The sequence below is a fragment of the Platalea leucorodia genome, assembly GCF_965183815.1.
Source record: "Platalea leucorodia genome assembly, chromosome: 8".
In the NCBI taxonomy this organism is placed as follows: Eukaryota; Metazoa; Chordata; class Aves; order Pelecaniformes; family Threskiornithidae; genus Platalea; species Platalea leucorodia.
Window position 1 is genome coordinate 320181 of NC_138830.1, and position 24986 is coordinate 345166.

The window sequence follows — 24986 nt, forward strand, 5'->3', positions numbered from 1 at the left end:
CCTAGTACACCTTTCAGAGGAGGACATTGTGCAAGCAGAAAAGCCGGTTTTGTGGCAGCTGATGCACGCTCCTAATTGCATAGGATATTCTGCTTCTTGGACCCGTGCATATGCAGACTTGAGGAGCTGAACTCTTGTGTAAGAAATTGCTAACATGTTAGTTTGGGGTTGGTTTTGTTTTTTTTTTATTTTTAGGCAAAGCCACAAAAAAAGTAGAGTAAAGCTTGGAGAACAGTTTTAGAGATGCTTCCTATTATCATCCTAACATTTATATACAATCTGGCCTGGGTAGTTTGTCCATGAGTTACGCAGCACTTAAGCCATTCATATGCATCTCTTGTCTTCCATAAACATGAGACACAGTGTATTGTTCTAACAGGGAATAATGATATTTGAGATAGTGATCAAATCCTCCATTTTAAATAAACTTCCTTTAGGACAAAATATTGCTGTCCACTGGCACAAGTTACCAGAAACAGTGTCCTCCTCTCTTTTTGCTGCCCACACTGAAGAGAGAGTCCGGGGCTTGTGGGCTAATATTCAAAGTCTTGTGGGACTGCTGCAGACTGCCATCCCTGTCCGTCCTCTTTCTCTCAGCGGTGGTAGCCTCCCATTTCACTTGCTATAATCCCAGTCCTAGCTCCAAGATTGAAGAGACGGACCTATCACAAGAGTTGAACTGAGCTTCTGGATCTCAGTGCCGTATCGAACGGTGCCTGGAGTGACAGGAGCCTCTCACCATTGTCAGAACTATGTAGAAAATATGTTTGTTTGGGTTTTTTATGTAGCTTTACATCTCATCAATATGCTTTTCACAGGCTCGCAGCTTACACCCGAATGCACATGTAAGTACAAACGCACACAGTCCTGTATGCACAAATAAAAAATCCAACTCTATATATTAGAGATGAGAGACTATTATAGAAATTACTGAGGTTTTTTGAATGCTTTGGAGAGTCTAATAATACCCTGATATGGAGTGGGAAAGTACCTAATCAAACCCTGGTTTTGCAGCTGGATCTAGGGTAGAGGACGGGGAGTGAGAGGGAGAACAAGTTGCAATCTGTAGTTTAAGAAATCAGACATCCCCACTTGGAGCCAACATCTTCACCTTATAATCAACTGAACATACAAATATTGAAAATAAGTACTTTAATAATGCACTGAGCTTATTCCCTCAACTTATACAAAGCATTCTTAGAAAAACTTGCTGCTAGGATAATTATGTTTATCATTATTTACTGAAGCCCATTGCCATATAGATGTTGCCATGTCCTCTACCCTCACATTGCTACACTCTTTAGTACTGAACTGTGCTATGTTTGTGCTGGTGGCATCTGAGCCAAATATTTATATCAGTTGAAGTATTTACCCATCAGGGGTCCTCAGGCAAGGGCTTTAACTCAAAAAGGTCTGGTTCCTGCTTAGTTTCACTCTCCCTCAGGTGCTTTTATGGCTCCTTGATGCATTTACTCCCTCTTTGCCCACGGCTGTGCAGCATTGTATAGTTTGCAGATGGTGAGCGAGAAACTTTTGACAAAGCTTTTAAAGGTTATTTTGCAGTGGAAGGGAATTACACACCTATATACCTCTAGGCACCAATCTGTGTCTTCAGACATCTGAGTGTCTTTCAAGGTTTTGCCCAGGGATAGAAGAAGCTCGTAGCAGAGCAGAAACTGAACCTAGAGCTTTCAGAGCCAAGGCCTTTGCTTGGATATCTGGACTGCACTGGGCCTTGAAACTGCCTTGGAGTTAGGAGTCTTGAAACCCAGTTCTTGTCAGAAGATGCTTCCTTGGGGGTCATCAGAGGGGACAGCCTGTGTGTCAGATCCAAAGAGGTCCTGAGACAGACCTTAGAGACTAACTATGAATGGGGAGACAAACTGGGAATTATGGACATGGAAAACAATGGGTTAATGGTTATATGAAGAAACCACACAAGTTTAGCAAGGAGACGTGCAGATGGGGTTCCAGCTGTAACATGTCCACTCTCCAACACAAGGGATGCCTGGGCACATGCCTCTGCCTGGAAGCTTAAACACCGCTAGGGGAAAGGAACTGTGCCTGTGATTATCCTAGTTTGGATGTGATGTGGGCTCTCTCTTTTCCTTGCTTGCTAGGGGGATGTCAGTGAGCTCGGCAAGCTGTTGATGCAAGGTTCCTTCAATGTGTGGACTGACCACAAGAAGGGGCACAACAAGGTGAAGGACTTGGCTAGATTCAAACCGATGCAGAGACACCTCTTCCTCTATACAAAGATGCTACTTTTCTGCAAGAAAAGGGAGGAGAACACAGATGGCCATGAGAAGACGGCTTCATACAGCTTTAAAAATTCGTTAAAGGTAATAAATGTGGTAATGGTGGGGGAGAGAAATAAATCTGGTGGTCTTACAACACGGGGGTATTTCCCTGTGGAGACTTGAAGAAGGTACACATCTCTGGAGCTATCTTGCAACCCTGAGTAAATGAAAGCTCCCATTTAGTTCTGATCTGGAGACAGACGGAGCCGTATGTCCTGCAACTCCAGATATGAACCTTGGTTTTGCAACTTGATACAAATGGGCATCTTGTGTGCTCTTGCCCAGCATCCCATAAAGAGAAGAAAGACTGAATGGACGTGCATCTCTCATTGTTCTGCCTATAAGCATCCTCCAAGTTCAGTTCTGTTGCGAGTTTTACTGTTGACATCAGTTGAGCAGGTATATTCTGTGACAATAACAGCTACAGATGAATCACAGTGCAGTAGAAGTGTGCGTTTATTGACAAGAGTGACATTTACAGATATGAGTCAGAACATTTTCTGTTAAGATGAGATTCACAAGCAGGCCAAATTTTCCCTTTAAGCACATTGCTGTGACACTTGTGATGTCAGACAACTAACATGCGTCATCAAGTGTAATGCTGCAAACTTATTACAGGGTAACCAGACAGGAATTGTAATAGAACCTGGTTCAAGGAGTGAACCAATTCATATAAACATTTCATATACTCACATATGTAATTCATGTAAAGTTTCTTTCTGTGGAGATAGCAGGAATGATGACATAATCAAAGCTGTTTAAATCTTCAAATCTAATGCTGAGGCAAATCAGAACAAGGGGGATAAGCAAATACAGGAAGAAGATGGGAAGCTGGTATGTATAGTAGCAGCTGGACTTCAAAATTGTGGTTAAGAATCTGTCATTTAAGAAATCTAGAATTATTTTCTTCCGTTCCTTGTTCATCTTGCCTTGTTAGGCACCTAGCTCCTTGCTCACCTCTTTTTTTAATTTTCCTGAAACTATATCGAATATTTTGTGTTGTCTGGATTTGCAGATGAGTCATTAAATCTCACAAAGCCCTGTTCCATCCCTCTTCCTCTCCCACCCCAACAGGTCAGTGATGGCAAGCTGAAAATACCATCTGCCTCAAGCTGAAAATTTGTATAGGTGGACAAGAGCCAGGATAGGGTTGAAAACTGGCCCACAGTTCAAGCAAAAAAGTAAAAGAGGATAAACTCATGATCAGACATTAGCTTGTGTTACTTTTGAGCACTAAATTTTTTTTTAATTTTTCCTATAACAATCAAAAAGATGAATGATAAATTAGATGTTGAGAAATAACATGTTCTGAATTTTACTTTTAATGACTCCCTAAGGTGCAGAAATGAATGCAGCCTTTTAAAAATGCTTCTCAGAGGATAAAGAGTCTAATGACTATTGACATTTTCCAGATTTCAGCTTCTTCTTTTCTATTTTGAAACAGATGAGCACTGTGGGCATTACAGAAAATGTAAAAGGGGATAACAAGAAGTTTGAGATCTGGTATAATGGCAGAGAAGAGGTCTATATCATTCAGGTAACAACAATCCTTTTTTTCCCCAAGGACTATACTGCCTTTCAATTGAATTGTTTTTAAGAAAGTTTTCAGTTTCATGACTTTCAACTGTCCTGTACACTCAAGAAACAATAGCCATTGGAAGCTCCATTGTTGTGTTGGCACTGAAATCACCAATTTATCATTGTGAAAACGGTCATGATTTTGGGTAAAAGAGGAAACAAAGTAGTGGAAAATTGCTTGGAAGGCTGGACAGAAAAGCAGGGACAGGACCTTAGATTCATGGTAACTTTTCCATCTTGAAGAGCGTCCTCTGCTTTGCTCAAAGATGGCCACAGTATTTCATTCCTTGGGAAAATCAAGAGCAAATGTAGGTCAGGGCAGCCAAGTGATTGGCAGCATGCTTCAACTAGATCTGCTTTGCCTTTTCCTCTCGTGTTCTCAGGCATCTTCTGTTGAGCTGAAAAACACCTGGATTTCAGAGATTCGCAAAGTGCTGACAGGACAACTGGAAGCGTGCCGAGGTAGGACACACAGTGCGAGATCTGGTAATGTTGCCTTCCTTCTGTAGCTGCCTGTGACAACATGGAACTGGGGTGGGTACAGTGCCGTTTAGTACCGCCACTGAAATCAGCAAGAACAGGTCTTCTATGCGAGGATCGGTTGAGTGGTTGCAGCATTGCTGGGATTTAAACCCTTGTCCTGATCAAAGATAATTTCTTAGAACTTTAGAAATGGCACGAACAATTATTCCATTCACGGTCTGAGTAACGTGATTTTCCTCTGTTCTCCCTCTCAAGACACAACCCTAGAAGCATCCATTTACATCAGCATGTGAGGAGATGGGGTCCCAGTCTTCACTCTGTGCCTTCTCACAAGGCCTGACACAAAAGACCTCCTTCCACATACATGACTGGACACAGCAACTCTTCCTCTCCATCCTATTGTTTGGTTTGCTTTGTGTGGTTTTGGAGGGTTTTTATTTTAAATCTAGTTGCCCGCTTTATGTTTTAAATGTCAGTCAGTTTTCCCATCTTTTTATCTTAGCGACCTCCCTGTAAAACACGATTAATGACATTTCCCTCTCTCACAGAGTTGTCACCATGAAGGTGATTTGTGACGTGCTCAACACATGAATGACTGAAGCCTCATAAGTACCTAAAATAATGACACCCTTTTTAATGTAAGATATTGAACCCAAGACAGACAAAATTCAGTGAGGTTATTCGAGATAGCTTTCATCCCTATGTACTCTTACTATCTGAGATACTATTATATTTATGAACAAGAATGTACAGAGTCCCAAAAGCCATTTTCCAGGCTCTCTTAGGACAAAAAAACATGGCTGTGTCCAACACAGACTTTTCCTGGGCCCTGGAATTGCTTCTCACCTTGACCTGTCATTTTCTGCTTCTCTCATACACACACCTCTCTTTAAGCAATGCAAGCAAAGCCTCTCCACCCACGTCCTTCAGATTCCTAAGCAGACTTTGTCCTAGGTGGAAACCTGTGCCTGTGCTTTAACTTTAGAGGTCACCCATTTTAAGTGTCTGTTTCACAAAGCCAATGAGTTCTCACAGCCTCCTTAAGTGGAGGGAAACAACTAGGTACATCAGCCTCAGCAATTTAATCCAACCCATAACAATATACTTATTTACAATGCTTACTACTCAGGTCTTTTGTTACTATTCTTGTCCTCATCCTCTCTTGTTTTTATTCTGAATTTCACTGTGGTCAGTTCAGCAGGAACTGCTAAGAAAATAACTCAAGATTCTTATCAGTGCAGTTTCAGGACTTGATCTAGGGACTCTCTGATATGGTTTGCAATATTTACTTCTGAAGTATAAAAGCTGGCTTTACTTAGGCTACCACAGAAGAGAAGAGTAGCTTATGGAGAAAATGTATGTGTTTAATAGGATAGAGTGCTAATCCTCCATGCGTGTTTCTAGGCAAAGAAAATGAAGCTTGTATGTCACCCAGATGAGCATTTGTGAAATCTTTGTAGCATACAAGACCTGTATGCTAGAGTTACTATGCATTTTCCAGAAAAAACTATGCAGGAATCAAGACGTAAAGTTTTTGAAAACATTTATATTTTTATATTCTTTATTGTTTTGCCTTAAGATCATAGGATCCCAGAATGTTTCGGGTTTCAAGGGACCTCAGGACATCATAGTCCAACGTCCTGCTCAAAGCAGAGTCAGTTATTGGTCAGACCAGGTTACTCAAGACTTTATCCAGTCTGGTCTTGAGAACATCCAAGGATGACATTCATCCTACTCTAGGAGCAAAGTCAAGCTTTCCTTCATTGTGAATCCAGCAGAACAGCAGCCAGAGGGCAGAAATTGTATCTTATATGCTATTGCAACTCTTCCCATTGCCTTTTACCAACTGGCTGCAGGAATCAAAGCCCTTATTACAATACTGACGGCAGGAAGCAAATGCTTTGTCCTGTGGTTTTAAACAGTTGTTTCTATTTCCAATGACTCATGAAAGAAGAGGCCTTAATTCAAGCTTAATTCAAGACTGGGTATTTCTCCAACTGTGTGTTGTAATGAGAGAAGGGAGACATTTGTTTGCCTGGGCTGTTTTTAATGACTGCTGTTAGGAGTTGCACAGGGGGTTGGAATGTTGGAAGGAACCAGCTGAGGTGAATGAGTGAGTAAAGGGCAAAGAAGGTGGCCAAAGGTATGTGATAAATACATTTAACATATGGGTCATTAGTGTCCAAACACTTAGTGTATATACAGCCCCTGTGTGTACTGCAGTGAGCATGGAATGCTAACAAGGCTTTGGGCAACACCTTGATCTGTTGATACCAAAGACCATAATTGTCTCTTGCCGGAAAAGGAATTATGGATGCAGCTTAAGAGATTTGTGCAAGGCTGTGAATCAGTTGCCAAAACCAGGAATGGAGCTACTTCCAACTCCCCACCCAGAGTGCTCCTTTCTCCCAGCATTCCCACCCACAAACGACTTTGTTAAGTTTAATCTTCCAGTGCTGCCTTTGTCCCTTTGTCTGTTCTCCTTTCATTGACTGGAGCTTCCTCTTCTTCCAGAGTGAAATAGCCCCAGGATCTCAGCAATCTGAGAGTCTGAAAGCAGTTCCTTCCATTGCCTCCTCACTTCTCAGTGTCTGACGCTCCTGGCCCTGAAAACCAGATTGTCAGCATCTTTCTCATCATCTTTCTCCACTCAGCAGTTACTGGACATAGGCACAAATGAGTCTGCTGCTACCTTGCAGCTATGCAAAAAGAGTGAACAAATGGCATCTGAATAACATTCCATTACTGCTGTTTGACCAGGATGCTGAGCAAGAGCATTCTTCAGAGGGATGGGGATATTTTCTGCTACATGGCTGTGTGTACAAAAGGACTGATGTGCATGTGTTGCTAAATCCAGAAAAAAGCTGTGAGCCACAAAACTTGTATTCTGGGAAAAATGCCAATATGTCCATTCCCTAGATCAAAGTTGTGCAGCGAGCTAGGAAGAGGTACAGAGGAAAGAGAAGGTGGTAGGGGAAGAAATTTCTTCTGCACTGAAAAAATATAGGTAGAAGAGCTGTTTGGGTGAGCTAAGTTTTTGGCCTTTAAGATCACCGTAAGCCTTTCTCTTCAAGTATGAGTATTCCATTTTGATTGCAGCAGCAGTCAAAATGTCTCCTTTCCTATTTCTCTCTCTCTCTCACCTTCTAGGCAAACAAGGAAGCAACTTAAACAATATGGAGCAATTTCTTTTTACTTTTTCTTTAACAGAAGCAAGTCAACTGCACCAAAGAATCACCGAGAGTGTATACCATGCACCAATGGATTCCTCCAATGCAAGCAGGTAACCACAGCTATCATGGCATATCAGGGCCATGTTTTGTCTTGCCTTTGTGCTTTTGCAGTACATGAATTCTTGGTTTTCTGTGTTTAGCTTCCTGAGTATGAACTTATTTGATTGTCTTCAAATTCTTTAAAGACATGTAAATGCAGTTAAGGGTTTTGCTCATGGAGAAACTAAAAATCACAATGCAGAATTCATTTCAAAGATGATAATTTCGTTTTGCAAAAGAACGATATGCTCTGGATTAAGTCAAGTTTAGACAAAATGTATTGGAACATTTCCAGGATGTTAGATTGAGCTGTCAGCAAATTTTTGTAATGACCCAATTGCTGGGGAAGTTTAATGCGAGTTGGCATGGGATACCATTTTAAAATTTTAGCAGGATCAATGAAACCAAGAGATCCTAGGTAACACAGCCAGCCTTTGAGAGTTGTACAACTCGATGCAAGAAATTTTAAACAGATGCAGTGCCGTTAATCCTGCATCATGTTTTCTCTAGGCTTCGTTACATTTGCTTTGTTTAAGGTTTAAGCTGAAAAGGTTTAAGGGTGAAAATCTTTCAGCAAAACCACCTTGGGGATAGGAGAAAATTATTCCAGTGAAACATGAAATGCAATCACAAAAATGTTTCAAATCAATCCAGATGTATGTCCCTCTTATAAGGCTCTTAAAGTGAGAATTTTCAGAGCAGAAATTATAGACAGAGTATGTCAACAGAAACTTAATTAACTCCAGGAAGAAAGGCCATGTGATTAGCTATTTGTCCTAGAGTGGATTAAACCAAAGGAAAAATGAAGTGCTTGTTGTCCTCACTCTGCCAACTATGCCAGAGAAGAGGAGAGGTCAGATGCTTCTGCTCCAAATGCTGGGTTATTATAAGGTCGGGAAGACTACGGTAAGGCTTTATGAAAGAACAAAGCCCTGGGCTTTCATGAATGGAACAAAGTAGAGAGTGTCCTGTTGGCTATTATAAACTGAGGCCACCTCGATTGCCTGTAATGTGTGTCTCGGAGAGAAGCACAGACAGGGGAATTGCAGCACGAGGTGGCTTTGCACTGGCTGATGTGAAGTAGTGGATCCAGAATTCTCAGCCTGTGGAGCCTCTTCTGCAGCCTGTTTTGGGATGCTGGGTGGAGGCCAGGAGAAGAAGGAAGAAGCTAGACTTTGTGATAGCCACCCACATGGGCGCAGTCCGTATTTATGACTGACATGAGTGAGCAGCCCCAGTTGTGAAAGGTGCTAGAAGTAAGCCAGCGATAGATAGTATTAGCTAAAGAGCAAGCAGTATCATCAGTGCTCTGCCAGTGGTCGGAGGCTAATTAATTACTGAGGTTTTATCTAACCAATAGGCACCCTCTCCTGGGTTGCCCATGCGTAACAGTGACTCTGGTGTTTATTGGGAATTGTCAAACCTGTACTGTGACCTTGGGGAAATCTGTTTGCAGGACACTCTCCCGTCCGCGAGCCATATCCGTTCAATGACAAAGGCTATCTCCTTCACTTGTTTATATGCCATCACAGCGCTTGGGGCTGCAGTTCCATGAGACAGGGCAGGGCTGGGCTGACTCAGGACTGGAGCTGAGGTGTCTCCAAAAGAGACACTTAGAGCCGGTGCCCTTAATGCAGGCAGCGACTGAATGTCCCTAAGTCCTGTTCAATCTATTTAAATTCTCTCTCTGTAAAGTATTCCCCAAAGTTTCAGTGTTTAATCCTAAAATGAGATGCCCTGTGGTATCTATTGCTGCTGTATCTCTCTCAAGGGATGGCTGCTGCATTTCAGTGATAATGAAATGATCCCTTTGTATTGTTTTCTAATCTGTTTAAACATATGAAACTTAAATAGACTATTGTTCGAACTGCTTAACTATCTGCTGTCTTGGAAATGACCGATTCAGTCATACAGCCATGCAAAAATATCCTGTGCACATAGATGCTGCGTGTTTTATAGTTATCTCAGCCTACCTGGGAAGGAACAGAGGAAAAAGAATAAGGAAATGTGACTGTGCTTTGGATTTGTTCCCATATTTATTTCGATCCCCATTTTGTACCTGACATGAGGCTGCAAAATGACATTTTGATTTAGTACAGGAGGTAACAGAGACCTCTGTTGAGGTTCCATCAGAAACAGGTCAGAGGTTCAAATACAAAACAATGAGTCCCAGGCTGCCTTGTAGTTATAAAAGGTATTCACAGATCTCCAGTATTCCAAATGTTTTTAAGTTTTTAATGATACCTTGGACCTTGCCTTACAGCAAGACAAACCCTATGACTGTTAGGTGTAACAGTTCATACGTTAATTGTAAACAGCGATGTAATTGCTGATACATGTTAATAACGAGCATTTTGGGAAAGAGTATTTCAGGTGTGTAGATGTAATGAAATGTGTGGAACATTCAGTCTGCCAAGGATAACAGTCCAACACTCACACCACCAGACGTCTGCAAAACCATGAGGATAAGAACCCTGAGAGGATCTTGCAGCTCGGATGTCCTACAGACCTGGGGCAGGGGGTCATTCCCATTACAGGCGGCAAGGCCGGTACCTGTGCAGACCTGGCGAGATGGATCCCCTCCTCTGTGGTTCAGCTGTAGATAGGGAAATCCCCTTGGATTCATGTTTTCAAAGAGCAAAAGAAACAGAAGTTGGGAGATCCTGGAGCCAGTGGAATCCATATGTTCCTCTCCGCATGGTATGACCTCTACGTGACCACCCAGTACCCCTTTCTCTCCTGGAGTCAAATAGACCTATGCTGCAAAGGATGGAAAACTGGGGTCCTCTTTTCTAATCTGGTTTCCTACCCCTTCCTTCCAGATCTGTTGGACTTGCAAAAGGAGCTTGTGCAGACTTAACCAGTTTGTTCCTCCATTTTTCCCTGCTCAGCTCTCACTAAGGACATCCCCTACTGTGTGGTGTGGAAAGGAGGCGGGGGCTAGAATGGCTTTTTCCACCGTACCTGCCTAGACAGATGCAGAATTTGTAGTGCACACAATTTTAAAACTTGCCTTTTATTCCTTAGGCTTCCATATCTGAGGGTGAGAAAGAATGCTTAGTGCTCAGTTAGGTATTAAGCAGGAATGTAACTATTTTTGTATTTTTTTTGTCCAAAGGTATAGCAGGAAGTCATCAAGTATATATGAAAACAAATCTGAGACATCAAATGTGGAAGCATCTAACAACAAAAACAGGAATTCCAGTCCCAGCTCCAGACAAAAGAGAGGTAGGAGTTCTGACACAGAGCTTTTTGCTTCCCAAGGGTAATATTTTTATTTTTGCACACTCATTTCTAGAGTTTGATAGGATACTTTAAATGTATGTTGTTTAAACCCCACATAAAAAAAAATGCTACAAAGCTGAGTGACTGTACCATGAAACTTCTTGAACACCAAAAAGTGTTACCAGTTTAGGATTTTTTAAGTCTGAGTTTTGATGCATTACAGCACTCTTTATACAACTTTTTTTTTTAACCAGAATTTGGGGGGGATAGTATGTGTATTTTAACTTTCTATATACTAGCTAAGTTGGTTTCTAGCCATATTTAATTTTAAGATTGTCAATGGACTTTGCTAACAAATTTCCTTGCTTTATGTCAAAGAGATTTTTTGCCTCCTCTGTGTATAGGTTCCCCTCTAGTGTATAGTAAATAAATGCACGTGATCACTGAAAGTCCCTCCGTTATTTGAGGCCATAAATACAATAGATGTATTCTGTACAATGTAGGTTAAAATGAACACGAAAATGAAACTGGATGTCATGTGGCAGTAGCAGGAATAGAAAATCTTTCAACATCAGTTTCTCTTTTAGGTAGTATTGTGAAATGTTAAAGCAATGACCTTTCTAAAAATATAAAAAAGAAAATTGTGATGACTTAAAAGAAGAGAGGAATGTTCAAATCAGGCTTAAAGTAACAGCAGGCCCCTTTATAAACAGAGATGGTAAAAAAATGTTGAATATTTTTTTCTTTGAAAAATAGGCTATTCACCAGAAGATTTTTCATTGCAATAAGTTTTCATTCTGGGGAGAAAGTTATGGATTCTTCCTTAAAAAATCCAACTTTATTAATTAAAAACCTGTTTCAGTAAAAATTTGTTTTTTAAAAATATGATTTTTTTAAAATAAAAAAAAAGTTGAAAAGCATTTAAAATTCATAAACCCTATTTTAAAAAAAATTTTCCAGGAAAATTATTGGTGGTTTCTAACTGGTCCAACTTACACGAGAGTGTGGGAACGGGGATCACCGTATATGCTGGTTTTCATTCTTCTGCCTTCTGCTTTCCCATGACGAGCTCCTCAGGGCTCTCGCCGTAATTCCTGCTCGCTCAGCCGAGAGCCCCCTCGTCCTCTGGTATGCGGCTGCTCTGCAGAGCCGAGCAGTGAGTCACTTCTCTTGTGGGATTCAGGGCGTGCGTGTGCACCCTGGCCTGCCCAGCGCGCTGCGCGGAGAGCCAGCGGAAGAGCTAACTGGCTCTAGATGTCATAGATCATAGAAGCATTTCAGTTGGAAAAGCCCGTTAAGATCGAGTCCAACCGCTAACCCAGCACTGCCAAGGCCACCACTAAACCATGTCCCCAGGCACCACGTCTACCCAGCTTTTAAATCTCCCCAGGGATGGGGACTCAGCCCCTGCCCTGGGCAGCCTGGGCCAGGGCCTGACCGCTCTCCCCATGAAGAAATTTTTCCTAATACCCAACCCAACCCTGCCCTGGCGCAGCTTGAGGCCGTTCCCTCTCGTCCCATCGCTTGTTCCTGGGGAGCAGAGACCGACCCCCCCGGCTCCAGCCTCCTTTCAGGCCGTTGCAGAGAGCGATGAGGGCTCCCCTCAGCCTCCTCTTCTCCAGGCTGAGCCCCCCCAGCTCCCCCAGCCGCTCCTCCCCAGCCTTGTGCTCCAGCCCCTGCCCCAGCCTCGCTGCCCTGCTCTGGCCACGCTCCAGCCCCTCCATGGCCGCCTTGGGGTGCGGGGCCCAGCGCTGAGCACAGCATTCGAGGGGCGGCCTCACCAGTGCCCAGCGCAGGGGGACCATCCCTGCCCTGCTCCTGCTGGCCACACCGTTCCTGATACGAGCCAGGATGCCACTGGCCCTCTTGGCCACCTGGGCACACCGCTGGCTCATGTTCAGGGGCTGTCGACCAGCACCCCCAGGCCCTTTCCCGCCGGGCAGCTCCCAGCCACTCTTAGAATCACAGAATCGTTAAGGTTGGAGAAGACCCTTAAGATCATTGAGTCCAACCGTTAACCTAGCACTGCCAAGTCCACCATGTCCTCAAGCACCACGTCTACCCGTCTTTTAAATGCCTCCAGGAATACCTCTTGCCCACGCCTGCAGCGGTGCCTGGGGTTGTTGTGCCCCAAGTGCAGGACCTGGCACTCAGTCTTGTTGACCCTCACACAGTTGGCCTGGGCCCATCAATCCAGCCTGGCCAGGGCCCTCTGTAGAGCCCAAAACTTTAATTTGTGTCCCCGTGAGGCACCACAGCCTCTAGCTGGGACTCTGCAGGGACTGAACTCGTCTTAAAAATGTACAGTTAGGTCCTGCTTTCAAAGGTGCAGAGGAATCGTGCGGCAGCCCTCTGGGGAGGGCATGGCTGGGCTAGTCTGCAGTACGCAAGCAGCATGGAGTCTGGTTCTCTGCCAAAACTGTCTCTTTTGTGCCACCTACTGACGGTAATATTCCCAATATCTATGTAGTTCATCTGAACACAGATTATTTTAAAATATTGTTTTCTTTCTATAGTACAGAGGGGGAGGGCACTGTTGTCAAGCTATTTCAGTTTCATTATTCTTACGGCTAAGTGCCTGTGATTGAGTTATCTACATATAAACAGTATTTTGTGTGGACCCGATTGGTAGATTCACTGACTTGAAGCTATATGGGAGCCAAGTCCTGCAGGAACCTCTGGAGACCACCTAGTCTAACCACCCCGCTCAAAGCAGGGTCAGTGGAGTGAGTTTCTCAGGGCTGTGTCCAGTTGGGTTCTGAATATCTCCAAGGGTGGAGACTCCACAACCACCCTGGGGACGCTGTCCCAGTCTTTAACCACCTTCACAGCAAAATTTTAAATAGAATTTCCTGTATGTCAATTTGTGCCCATTGCCTCTCATCCTGTCACTGCGCTCCACTGACAAGCATCTGGCTCCATTTTCTTTACTTGCTCCCATCAGGAATTTATATATATTGATAAGATCCCCCTGAGCCTTTTCTTCTCCAAGCTGAACAATTCCACCTTTCTCCTCATGCCAGCTCCTGCAATCCCTTAATCACCTTCATGGCCTTTCGCTGGATTCACTCAAGTATGTCCGTGTCTCTCTCGTACTGGGGAGCCCAGGACAGGTCACAGCGCTCCAGGTTTGTCTCGCTTGTGCTGAGCAGAGGGGAAGCATCACCTCCCCAGACCTGCTGGCAAGGCTCTGCCTAATGCAGCCCAGGAGGCCGTTGGCTGCTTTTGCCACAAATATGCATTGCGGGCTCATGTGCAACCTGTCGCCCGTCAGGACCTAGTCCTTATTATGTTTAGAAATGGTTTGTAGGGTTATTTGGTATACCTGCAGAATGAAGGAAAAGGTTTGAAATAACTCAAATGGAGACAACGTGTCTTTAGAGACCAGTCTCTAATGATTGGCTGGTGCTGGGAAGCTGTGGGGACTTGTGAAATCCTACGGGGTCTGTCGGTGAAGCGGTATAATTGCATAGCTGAAGAACTAGCAGAGAAACCCTCCCCCTGTACACATGCACTGTTGTACTTGCTGCATGACTCTGTGATAATCAAATACTATGGATTTTTTTGCTCCATGCAGACAGAAAGTAAATATACCAGTTTCTGGATTCTTTATAAGCTACAGTATCTTTACAAAGGTTGCCTGGCAGTGGGAGCAGCCATGGCAGGGAATGGCTTTTAGGCCAAGACAGGCAGTCCGAAAGCTGCACACTTCCCAGTGCAGCTGCGGGCAGCCCCACAGCTGAAACCACTGCTTGGTCGCAGTTGCTCACCAGATGCACCCGCCTGGCCCAAAGCTGGCGTCAGGCCACTGGCTGGAAGGAGCTGGACCACACCGACATCATACTTCTGCGTAGTTAAAATCTGTTCAGGTCACACCCTCCTGCGCACGCAGGCACCTCGGATCCTGGCTGCAAATCAGGAAGTGATGGGATGCGCTTGCCTTTGGAAGCACAGCTTGTCTGTCTGTTGCTTGTCCATCGGTGTGGATTCACTGTCTCTTCATGTTCCCTTTGTACTTCTGGTCTTCCTTTATGCCTCTAATAATTTTCACTTGGCAGTGTATGAAATAAAGAGGAGGAGAAAGCTAGTGGTTAAATCCTAAGGCACAGAACCAGGCAGCCAACACGTGGCTTTTCTCCTGCTCCTTTGCTATAAACCTTCTGCGTGCTACCTGCCCACACAAAGAAAGGGGCAGATGCAGAATTTGGCAGGAATGCATGGATCCGGGGGTCTGATCTAGGTCCACCTCTTCCCTGCAATGCAAATAACTGAGTATCTTTCAAACCCAGAGTCTCGGGACCCAAATCCATCTGTTACTTATCTCTATAAAGGCCACTGTCAGGCGGCATGGCTGGCTTATTCACATGGGAGCCTGGCAAGTAAGCTTTCCTGGCATGGCACTCCTTATATCCCAGCGAATCGTGAGATCAAATGCATGACTATATGCCAGCTTCAGAGGCTGTTAGAAAGACTTCAGCCGGTAAGGCTGGGAGCGTATCAGCCACAGGGCCGATGACGGCGGACTCTTCAGTGCTAGTAGTGGTTAGCAGAAGTGGGAGTGCTCGCGTCACTTGCTGTCTGTATGTATCCTGCACTGCAGGGCTGCTTCTCTTATTTCACCCTACAACCTTGCCGTTCCAACCACAACGATGTGTTTGCATAGTAAAAGGCACTAGATCCTTTTTAATGAGCTTGCTGCTAAATTGTATTTTCCTTTGATGACAGCTACATCCCTTCACCTGTTTCTCTTTGGTTTTGTGTTGCTGTTCTCCATTAAAACGCCGTGAGCCAAACTCAGCCCAGGGGCTCTGTTTGGCTCAGCTGTTTTAATCACCCTGACCTCATGTCACCTTTCTAATTGATTAGCTCTTGCTCAGGCTTGAACTGAATCAAAATTTATTTATTTATTTTAAGTTGTCATCCAGTGCTAACCTTTCCTTTCCCATATGCTGAACAGCTGACCCTTCCTTCCTTATTTCTCTTCCCTTTCCCTCTCTCTCCTAGTTGATGCTTCCACCAGCCTTAACCTTGAGCGCACAGCGCTTGCTAGAAAGCGATTCACATTGCAAGGTCTTTCCAACCGCAGAGCTCCACCCAAAGGTAAAATCACCCCATGCAGCATTTGGTCTCTGGCCATCTGTCTCCTGCGCTCCCACAATGTTCTCTCCATCCCATAGTGCCATCCATCACTATTTCCTAAAGTGCTGCCGCTTCTCACCAAAATGCTCCTGTCTGATACACACGTATGGCGGCTCTTCTCAAAGATGCTGTTACCCCACGGCAGTGTTGGCAAGGCAACATTTGAGTTGACTGTCTGGATCTTTTACTGGTGCACAGTGCAAGTAATGTTTATTTCCAGTTTCTCTCAAGGGCCAAAGCGTGAACATGTTTTAAACCACCAGCCTAACTTCTTTCAGCAGTTTACTGGCTTGAAGGGAAGGGTATCGTTGTGTTGTGCTACATGAGGTTTTTGTGTGTTAAATTGTTCATTGGTTGGACCTCTTTGTTTTTTCAAATGTTGCTCAGCCATGGCCTAGTGTGACACTGAGGAAATGGAATTCAGAAGATCTGGGGTTTATTACCATTTCTACTTAATTATGTTATATGACACTGTAAAATGGTGTGTTCTGAGTCTTTGTGCATAAATGTTTAGAAGACACTTACTATCCATGAGTAGAGAGCATTGCATGTTCCTGTGATGGCTGTGCAAGGAAGAGACTTTAGAGGAAAGAAAGAAATGTGAATAGAAATGAAATTGAATGACTATTCGCAATTACTTTCTGAAAAGATAATGTAATTACTCTTTTTATTGTTATTATGAGACTTTTCTCCTGTTCTGACACATTGTATTTCTTCCGTGAGACAAAGGGTTAGTGTGCAGTGATGGAGATGGTCAGCATCAAAGGAGGAAGAAGGAAGATGAAGGAATAACGATTACAGTGTTATAAAGTAGATGAGAGTACACCAAGGGCCAGAGCAGCCATAAGATTCTGGCTGCGAGGTTAAAGCTGCACTTGGTAGCAAGATCCAAGATGGACAAACCAGTTCAATGTTCTGAGTACAAAAAAGGGAGTGTTTTTCGGATCCGGTGACTTGGGGGAATCAATTACAAAATACAGATTTCGGAAATGCAGTAATTCAGGTGATTTGGATCTGCAGTTTTGGTTTGGGACACTTTTGCTCTTTTATCTGAATTTTTCTTGTCCTGTGAAATGTCTTGCATTTTATTCAGTCATTCTGTGTTCCAGACAGCAAAGCACAGTTCAGAAGAGTTCATACCCCCTAAGCTGTAGGCACTCTCAGCTCAAAGACTTGCTGGGGCTGGTTACTTGAGATTCCCGTGAAGCACCTCCATTACGATGTCCCATTTCACTTTCTCGTGCTGTTCAGTCGCTAATCTGGTCCTGACCTGGAGGAAACCAGTTGGCAAATAGCCTAGATTATTTGCAGCGCGTGGTCATTTCTGTAGGCAGTGATGATGCAAAGCTATGTTAGCGCTATACGGACTGGCTGTTGAGGCAGATCGGAGGCTGTGAGAAGGTAACAGGGAAGCTACTGCAATAAGAGCTTGTCCTGCTCTTGACCCCTTTGTCTAAGGATTCGTTACTGGCTGTGGCAGGAGGTGGCATGCTGAGCCGAGCATCCTTTGGTTCAGACCCACTGTGTCTGTTCATGGCCAGAACACATAAAAGGGAAGGTTCAAACAATAAAATAACAAGACTAACTAGGGGGAAAAGAAGATTGTCTGATAGATGCCAACTGGCAGTGGAGCATGGGCGCTCAAAGCATTGCTGACCTGTCTGCCCGGGCTGGATATGATGGGGTAGAAAACGTGTATAAGCACCTTGGTGTTTTGGCCAGAGAAATGCTGACGTCTGGAAGCAAAACTTTACCATCCTGCACTCGGTCAGCACAGAGACCCCAGGGCAGCCACACAGAATGGACACCACAGGGCGTGGAAGTCCACGCTCGCGGCACTCTGCATCTCCCGGCCTTGGGCTGGCATTAGCTGTGCTGGTTTGCAGAGCCAAGCTCACATTCCTCGGAGTTGGCACGGGGTCTCCAAGAGCTGCACGATGTGTTGTAAATGTAGCCCAACACCGTAGTTATAGAGTGAAATTTTCTTTGTATTTTAATAAGGGCAGTTACAGCAGTCCAAACGTGGAGTCATTCCATTGTAATTATCACGGAGAGCAGAGTTTAACCTCTTGTTTTTCTTCAGCCTTTTAGGAGGTGTAACTAAGGATGTACTTGAACGTATGTGCTTTTATGAGTAAATTGATAAGGAGGTGCATTGGCAGATACAGAATTTACAGTCTTTTTACAGTAGCCAATCTACAGTTAAAATTGCACTGAGATTTTAAGGAGCAAATATGGTTTCGTGATGTTTTGGCATAATAAACCATTATAGCAATTGCAGTTCAACCAGTCACGCTAATTTCTGCTCCACTGGGAACATACAGTGAACATGACATTTACTAGGCAGAAATACGGAAAAAACAAACTGGAGAGAAATGTTGTGTAGCTGAACGTTAAAATAAGGAAACGTGAAGATGAGGAATGGGAAAGAGAATTTTAAGATCCCTGGCAAGGAAATCTTCACAGTAGTATAGTTCTGCACAGGATATTTAAACCTGAAATATAAAATCACCTGAAACTTATTTTACTTCAGTGCTGTATGCCAGTTAACCGTTTTTAAAAAATAAGAGAGAGAAGAGAAGGTAGACATGATAAGAGAAAGGAGGCAATTGGAATAGAAAAGTCCCTTTGAATCCCAGGCACCATCTGAGAACATCGGGCTAAGATTCAGCAAAGCATATAAGCATGTGCAACAAGGAGTTTTGTGTGAACTAACTCTTCAGCTACCCCAGGGAATTTTTCAGTGAAAAAGAAACAACTATTTAATTTTTACATAAATATTTCTTTGATGTTTTTAAAAATCAAAACACAAAAATCACAAAGAATTTTTGACAAATCTGAAAACCTTCAATAGAATAGTTGAAGCCATTTCTAATACTATTTTCAGCAGAGGTTGTGTCCTGGTAAAGTGTTCAAGTATCTTACTGAAACTGAGACATGAAGTGTATGAACAGCTTTACTCATGTCTCAATGGAAATGCTCACTTGGGTAATGCAGCACATGTGCTTAGAGTGTTTTCAGCAGAAGAGACTGAAAAACTAATCCGGAAATATTTGTACGCAAGCAACATTTTCTCCCAAGTGGTGCTGCTGTAGTTGGTAGGTGCAAGAAGTGTATTGATGTGCTTGTAGATGTGTGGATACAACCTCTTAAGAGCTGCGTAATGACCTCGACGTGTTTTGAAACGTCGTGTGCTCTCTGAAGCTAGCAGACAGTTAGTCCATTTATACCTCTGATCTGTTTGTGAAATATTTTGAGTCAAAAATGCTACTCACATCTCACGGTGAAATCTGGGGAAGTTGTGTCTTCGTTCCTGGGCAGACTTTGAGAAAAGGCAGGATCCTAATTGGAGTAAACAAAAACAGCTCTGTTGTCTTCCCTTTCTCCACGCTGTTTTGCACGAGTAAGGATGGAGGCTCAGAGAACGTTTTCAGGCATCCACACAGTTAGGAATGACAAATGTGAACTCCAAACCATTCATGTTTGATTTTCAGTATATTTCAGGTCAGTCACCACAGAACAAGCAGTTCAGTGTCTAAAATAATCCAAACCTCATCTGTAGACACACACACACACCATCCTAACCATCATGCTCATCTCTCTGTGTTTTGTAGCTGTACTTAGACTAGTTGGTTGCTGAAATATTAAATGGCATACATCTCCCTTCTGAAGTATTAAAATTGGTGCGATTGGAATTGCTTTGAAAAAATATGTTCATATAAACTCTTTTCTGTGCTCTTCACTTCGTTGGGGGTGTTTTTCCTGGCTGTTTTAGTGGAGCAACCTACCTTTTATTTACCCTTTTCCAGCTGCTGCTTTGCTTTGGACATCTTTTACCCTCAGTGCTTATTAACCTCTAATCCTGCCATGCATTGCATCTGTCTGTTCTCCCAGATCCAGAATCTAAGGAAAGAGAAGTTACCCGTCGCTTTTCCCTAGCCTCCTCCATCAGCACCACAGTTAATGCTTCCGCTGTGACCAAAGGTACCGTCGTGCTGCTTGCTTAGCTGCCCTTCTCCCTTCCTGCTGACTGATAGCCTTACTGCCAAATGCTGTTCACGGAGTGAGTACACCAGGCTCAGTTTTTATAAATGCAGGAGGTTCCGGTAGAAGAAGAGTCAGGACCAGTATAACACCTGCAGGGAGGCAGGCCAAGACAATTTGAATGTCTATCAAGGTGTGCTGCCAGCATACATAACGACTCTTCTCAATTTCTCCGTAATAGGCTTCAAAGAGTGGTGCTCATTTCCATGGAAACTGGATTAATTTTTGGCTGATGTGGGGTTAGGTTTCCAATTTCTCCCTGGTTTGGATTAACTGAAATTCGGTAGAAATTATTTCTCCGTTTCCTTGAAGTTGTTTAGGATTTTTGCTTTCAAGGAGGAGAGAATCTCTGCATTGTGCAGCAGACATCAGATGGTAAGAAAGTCTGAAATCAAGCTAAAAATGGAGTAGCAATAGATGCCAGTTTTGAGAATATTTAGCATAATCACTGTTCTGATTAGAAATTATGATTGCAAGGAAATTTGCAGGCACATGTAAGGGAGCTAGGTGCCCAGAATGCACTGAACTCTACGCAGTTCGTGCGGAAACTTAAGAAAGTTTTATTTTTTAGCTGTAATTATTTTGAGAAAAGGCACTTTTACAAAATTTTCTTTAAGTTATTGCACTAGCGCCTACATTTAAACTCAAAAGCAGCCCATGCATTTGGGCAAGCTGGTTGTCTTGAAAATCAGTAGGATTGTAGGCACCTATGCCTACATGTCAGAGTTACTTTTGAAAACAGAACATATGGTCTTACATTGAATTCTGAATATATTGTCTTTTGGCAGTTCCTGGAATGAAGGAGAGGAACTAATGTGCAAGTTTAAGATTTGCGGGGCAATTCACAAACCAAAATAGAAGGAAAAATGGCTGAATTCATTTGTATAAAAATCTTGGCTATGTATTTGTCAGGAAGAAGGCTGCACAGTACGTGAGGTAGTGCATTCTGAATAGTTGTGACGGATACGAACTGCATCTTTGACTGTGCAATGAAGGAAGAGGTATCTGAAACGACCTAATTCCAGGGTGTCATGAAATGATAGCGCGGTGGGGTTTATTGGCAGAGGAAGGTTGTGAAATTACCGCTACCTACAATGTTTCTTTGCCAGCCTTTTTAGACCATAACACTACAACATCAGTACATGGAAATGAAGGGCATAGCACAGGAGAAGAGGTTCTTACAGCTTTCTGTCCTTGGCAACAGCTTCAGAAATACATGACCGGTTCTTAGCCTATGGGAAGATTGAATTATTTCCTAATATTGATTTCCTAAACTCGGGAAGAGAGAGAAGCCCTTATGTAGAAAGAGAATGGGCAACCAAGGGTTGTTCTTTAGTGTGGTTTACCAAAGAGAGCATGTGTGAATTACAATGAAATTCAGACTTTGTTACAGTTTCATATAAAAAAATCCTGTCCTAGGATCCTGTCCACCACGAGAGCTTGGGCAATTTTTTTGAATGCTGGGAAAACTACTTTTGTAATGATTTTAAAAGCCAGAAAACAAAATCAGTGCTTTTCAATTAAGTGTTTTATTTACAGCATCTGCTTTAAGAAAATGTTTCAGATGACAAAAGGACTGAAGCCTGAGTCTTGTCTCAGCATTAGCCAAATGCAGGTCTAGCCAGGGTGTTTGGATCACCTTGTTCAGGGCTACTGCATACTGCTGTGTACTGATCCTCACTGCTAACGGTTCAAGTTCAGCTCCGTCACATCACCAGTCCTGAGTCAGGACACAGGAGAAGCACTGTAGGTGGACCTGTGACGGACGCCCTCCACTTCTGTGCGGCAGAAGTATTGGCTTTTGCGGGCTCTTCCCTGCCAGCCTTATGGGTAGAAAGCTGAGACTGTGAGCCTGCCTGCGTTAGTGCCGTCTCCGGGACAAGCACGAGAGAAAATGTCTGTGAAACCTGATTGGAAGCAGATACATTTACTGTCTTAAGGGCTTTTGGAAAGAGGGGCCTCTTTCCTACCCACACCACAGACGTGTTTATCTTCACCACTTAAAATTTAGGGGTTGGTCATTTTTCTGGGTGAAATGGGAAGTATTAGGCAGGTAGTGTTTCTAGGTAATGGGAAAGCAAGTTTAACAATATTTACAGCCTTGTGACTCTGCAAACTTCACACAGGTCCCCTTGTTCCTGCAGTTAAAGTCAAGAGACATGAAATAAAGAGTGACCCAACTCCCCTGGGGTTTGAAGGTATGAGTATTTCCATCCTGCATGAAAACCTGTTTGGCAATATTTTTATATTATTCACTGAATTCACATCTCATCACTGCTGGCAAACGACACTGGAGTCCCTTAGGGATTTGGTGTCAGTTTATCTGTTTAACTGTGATAAACACAGCTTGTTATCCCCTTGCCTGTCCCCTGCACTCGTGTTATATTTACCAACTTTCACCTAGGGATGGGCCTAAATTAAAACCCCAATTCTCAGCCTGTTTTGGGAAGTAATGCTCTAGACTGTGATCTGGACCTGGATTTTCTGCCTGGCTTCTACCTCACTGCGTAGAGGGCAGCAGCAGGGAGCCAAGGGGCTACTTTTCACCTGCAGTCTGGCTGCTTGCATCCCTCTTCCCTTGTTGCTGCCTATACTTAAGAGGAGCAGGAGCCATGTGCATGAGGACTACCGAAGAGGCTAGGCTGTGCATTAATATCCATTTAAGGTGCAGTGTTTCATTTCAGCCAAGCAGAATTTCCACCGATTTGTTGCAGCAGATTCATCAATTACTGTTTAATAAACAATACCAAAGAGTGAAACCGGGAAGTTATTCCCCAGCCGCTGGAAGACCACCAGCTTCCATTGTCAGCTTTTCCCTCTACAAGAGGATCTGCCAGAGCATGTTGCCTTGTGGGGCACAAGCAGTTGGGTACCCTTCTTGCAGGACAGGGAGGAGAGAGATGTAAGCTGAGGAATCCTTTCTTAGGATTGTGTTGCTCTGTACAAAACCGTGGTAGAAAGGGCAGATGGCCAGGTCAGTGGTGGAATTGGTGACATATCGGAGCTATCTCCTATCTCACTCCCAGTAGAAGAGGACGCTGGAACAGAGAGGCTGGAAGAAACAGTTCAGAGGCAGCAGAGGAAACAGCGGTTTTGCTGTTTGCAGAATATTTCCTCTTGCCAGTGACCCCGGCACTAAGTTTGGAATCATCCTGGCACCCAGCACCAGAGTTTCCCAAACTGTGGTGTTTATACCTGACTTTCCTCAATGAGAGATACTTCTGATCTCAGCGTACCATGTGGCTGCAGAGGCAGCGGGTATTTCCAGGTGCAAGTACTATCCGTAGCGTAGAGCTGAGTTGATCCTCACTGGCTAAAAACATGGTCCTACTGCACAACATTCCTTACCAGACTGAGTTTCTTCAGGTAGGAGGCAAGGAGCATCATCATCCCTTTACCAGAAGATATTGCTGCAATTGCCAGAGCTCTGACAGAGTTAGCGCAAAGGGTTTGATTTACCTAGATAAAATCTTCCCCCACAAAATTGTGTTGCATTCATCAAGAATGAGATCGTTCATTTCTGGCTGGGAAGAAGTCCCTCCCTGGTCCCCCTTCGTTGCTGCATGGATGGGCACCAAAATCATATACCATCACCTACAGAATGATTTGAAATGCTGCAAGGAAAATATGTTAAAAATGTGTAAGGAAGCTGTAGTGAAATAGAACACTGCACTGTTCACCCAGCCATCGTTTTCCTTAATTAACATCACCATTTGGCTGTTCTCCGTCCTTCTCAGACTTACAGTTTTTCTGTGGAATGCTGCTGTCTTTTCACTCGTTTGTGCTGGTCATGTGTCTCCTCTTTTGTAACTGTTGGACCCCCGTCCGCCTGTTTGTTAAAGAGACTACCAGTTGCAGAGCTGATGCGGGAATTCACTTTGTACTGGTGGTCTGGTCACTGTTTCACCTTGAAGACACAAAATTGTGCTTCCTGTCACAGATGCTTTTGAGAACACCATATTGGCCCAGACTAAATGTAACACCGGTTCCACCACGAGACCCGTACCTAGATCTGCTTCACAGACAGGTAAACAAAATGAAAACATTTATCATCTCAATTTGAGACTGTAATATAAATTTAAGATAATATTTTCTCTCTTTAACTTAGAGATTTTTTCTCTTTTAATGAACATTATTTCCCATGAAAGCAATGAAAGAACAAGCTTAGCTCACAAGCAGGTATAGAAACAGTGTCCCAGATTCTGGTTTTCTGTAGGTCAGGCACAGCTGAAAACAATTCTTTTAACTGATGTCAGAGAGCTCAGAGTTTGATCTGTGTTATTTTATAGCTTGAATTGAGTATACATAAAACTTAGGCTATTTCTTAGTCTCTGAAGTTAGAATAGCAATTTGTATGGAAGAAGGCGGCTGATGCATGTATTTGTAAAGAATCCTTGCTGTTCAGGTTTCTGCCTTGGATGCTTTCTACAAATGACAGTGGCAAAAGACGACTGAAGCTTTGTCTAAGTGGGAAGGGGGATATCTTTTTCTTTTGGTGTTGGTAGCCCAACCTGTGAATTTGAACTAAAATTGCTGTAGCAGTTTGAAGCTAATATTAGCATCAATGTATTTGTGTACATTTAGACAGTTGCTAGTATTTTGCTGGTGTGATTCAACGGATACAGAATATGGGGTCCAGTTCTATATGCTGCATGGTCTGTCACTGAAATTGTCTCTTCGGTCTCAAAACTCCGTTGGTACAGACCTCGGCAGGGACACTCGCAGCCCAGCACGTGAATGCCACGTCAGAGGCTAGTTCACACCTTGAAAAGTACGGATGACCCAGCCATCCCTGCAGGGTTGTACCGGGGGTGCCGCTCCGTGGAGGGCGGCCGCTGTCTCCCTTGTAGCTGAACTGCAGCGGTCGGGGCGGTCACGGCCCCCAGGTAACAGGCGGGAGGAGAAGGGGCTGCAGAGCTGCGTGACCCGCTGTTGCACCAACCAG

At 43.7% G+C, this 24986-nt stretch overlaps 1 protein-coding gene across 1 annotated transcript in view; it reads left to right on the forward strand.

The window, feature by feature from the left end:
- The window catches only part of MCF2L2 (MCF.2 cell line derived transforming sequence-like 2), a gene marked incomplete at both ends in the record, with an annotated part of 155881 nt that overhangs the window by 126400 nt on the left and 4495 nt on the right, over positions 1-24986 (forward strand). Inside the window, 9 exons of the mRNA XM_082319538.1 lie at positions 2121-2342; positions 3745-3837; positions 4262-4340; positions 7572-7644; positions 10752-10861; positions 15863-15958; positions 19892-19981; positions 22168-22239; positions 23982-24068. Of these exons, the coding sequence (XP_082175664.1) occupies positions 2121-2342; positions 3745-3837; positions 4262-4340; positions 7572-7644; positions 10752-10861; positions 15863-15958; positions 19892-19981; positions 22168-22239; positions 23982-24068 (922 nt within the window). The remainder of the gene's footprint in view (positions 1-2120; positions 2343-3744; positions 3838-4261; positions 4341-7571; positions 7645-10751; positions 10862-15862; positions 15959-19891; positions 19982-22167; positions 22240-23981; positions 24069-24986) is intronic.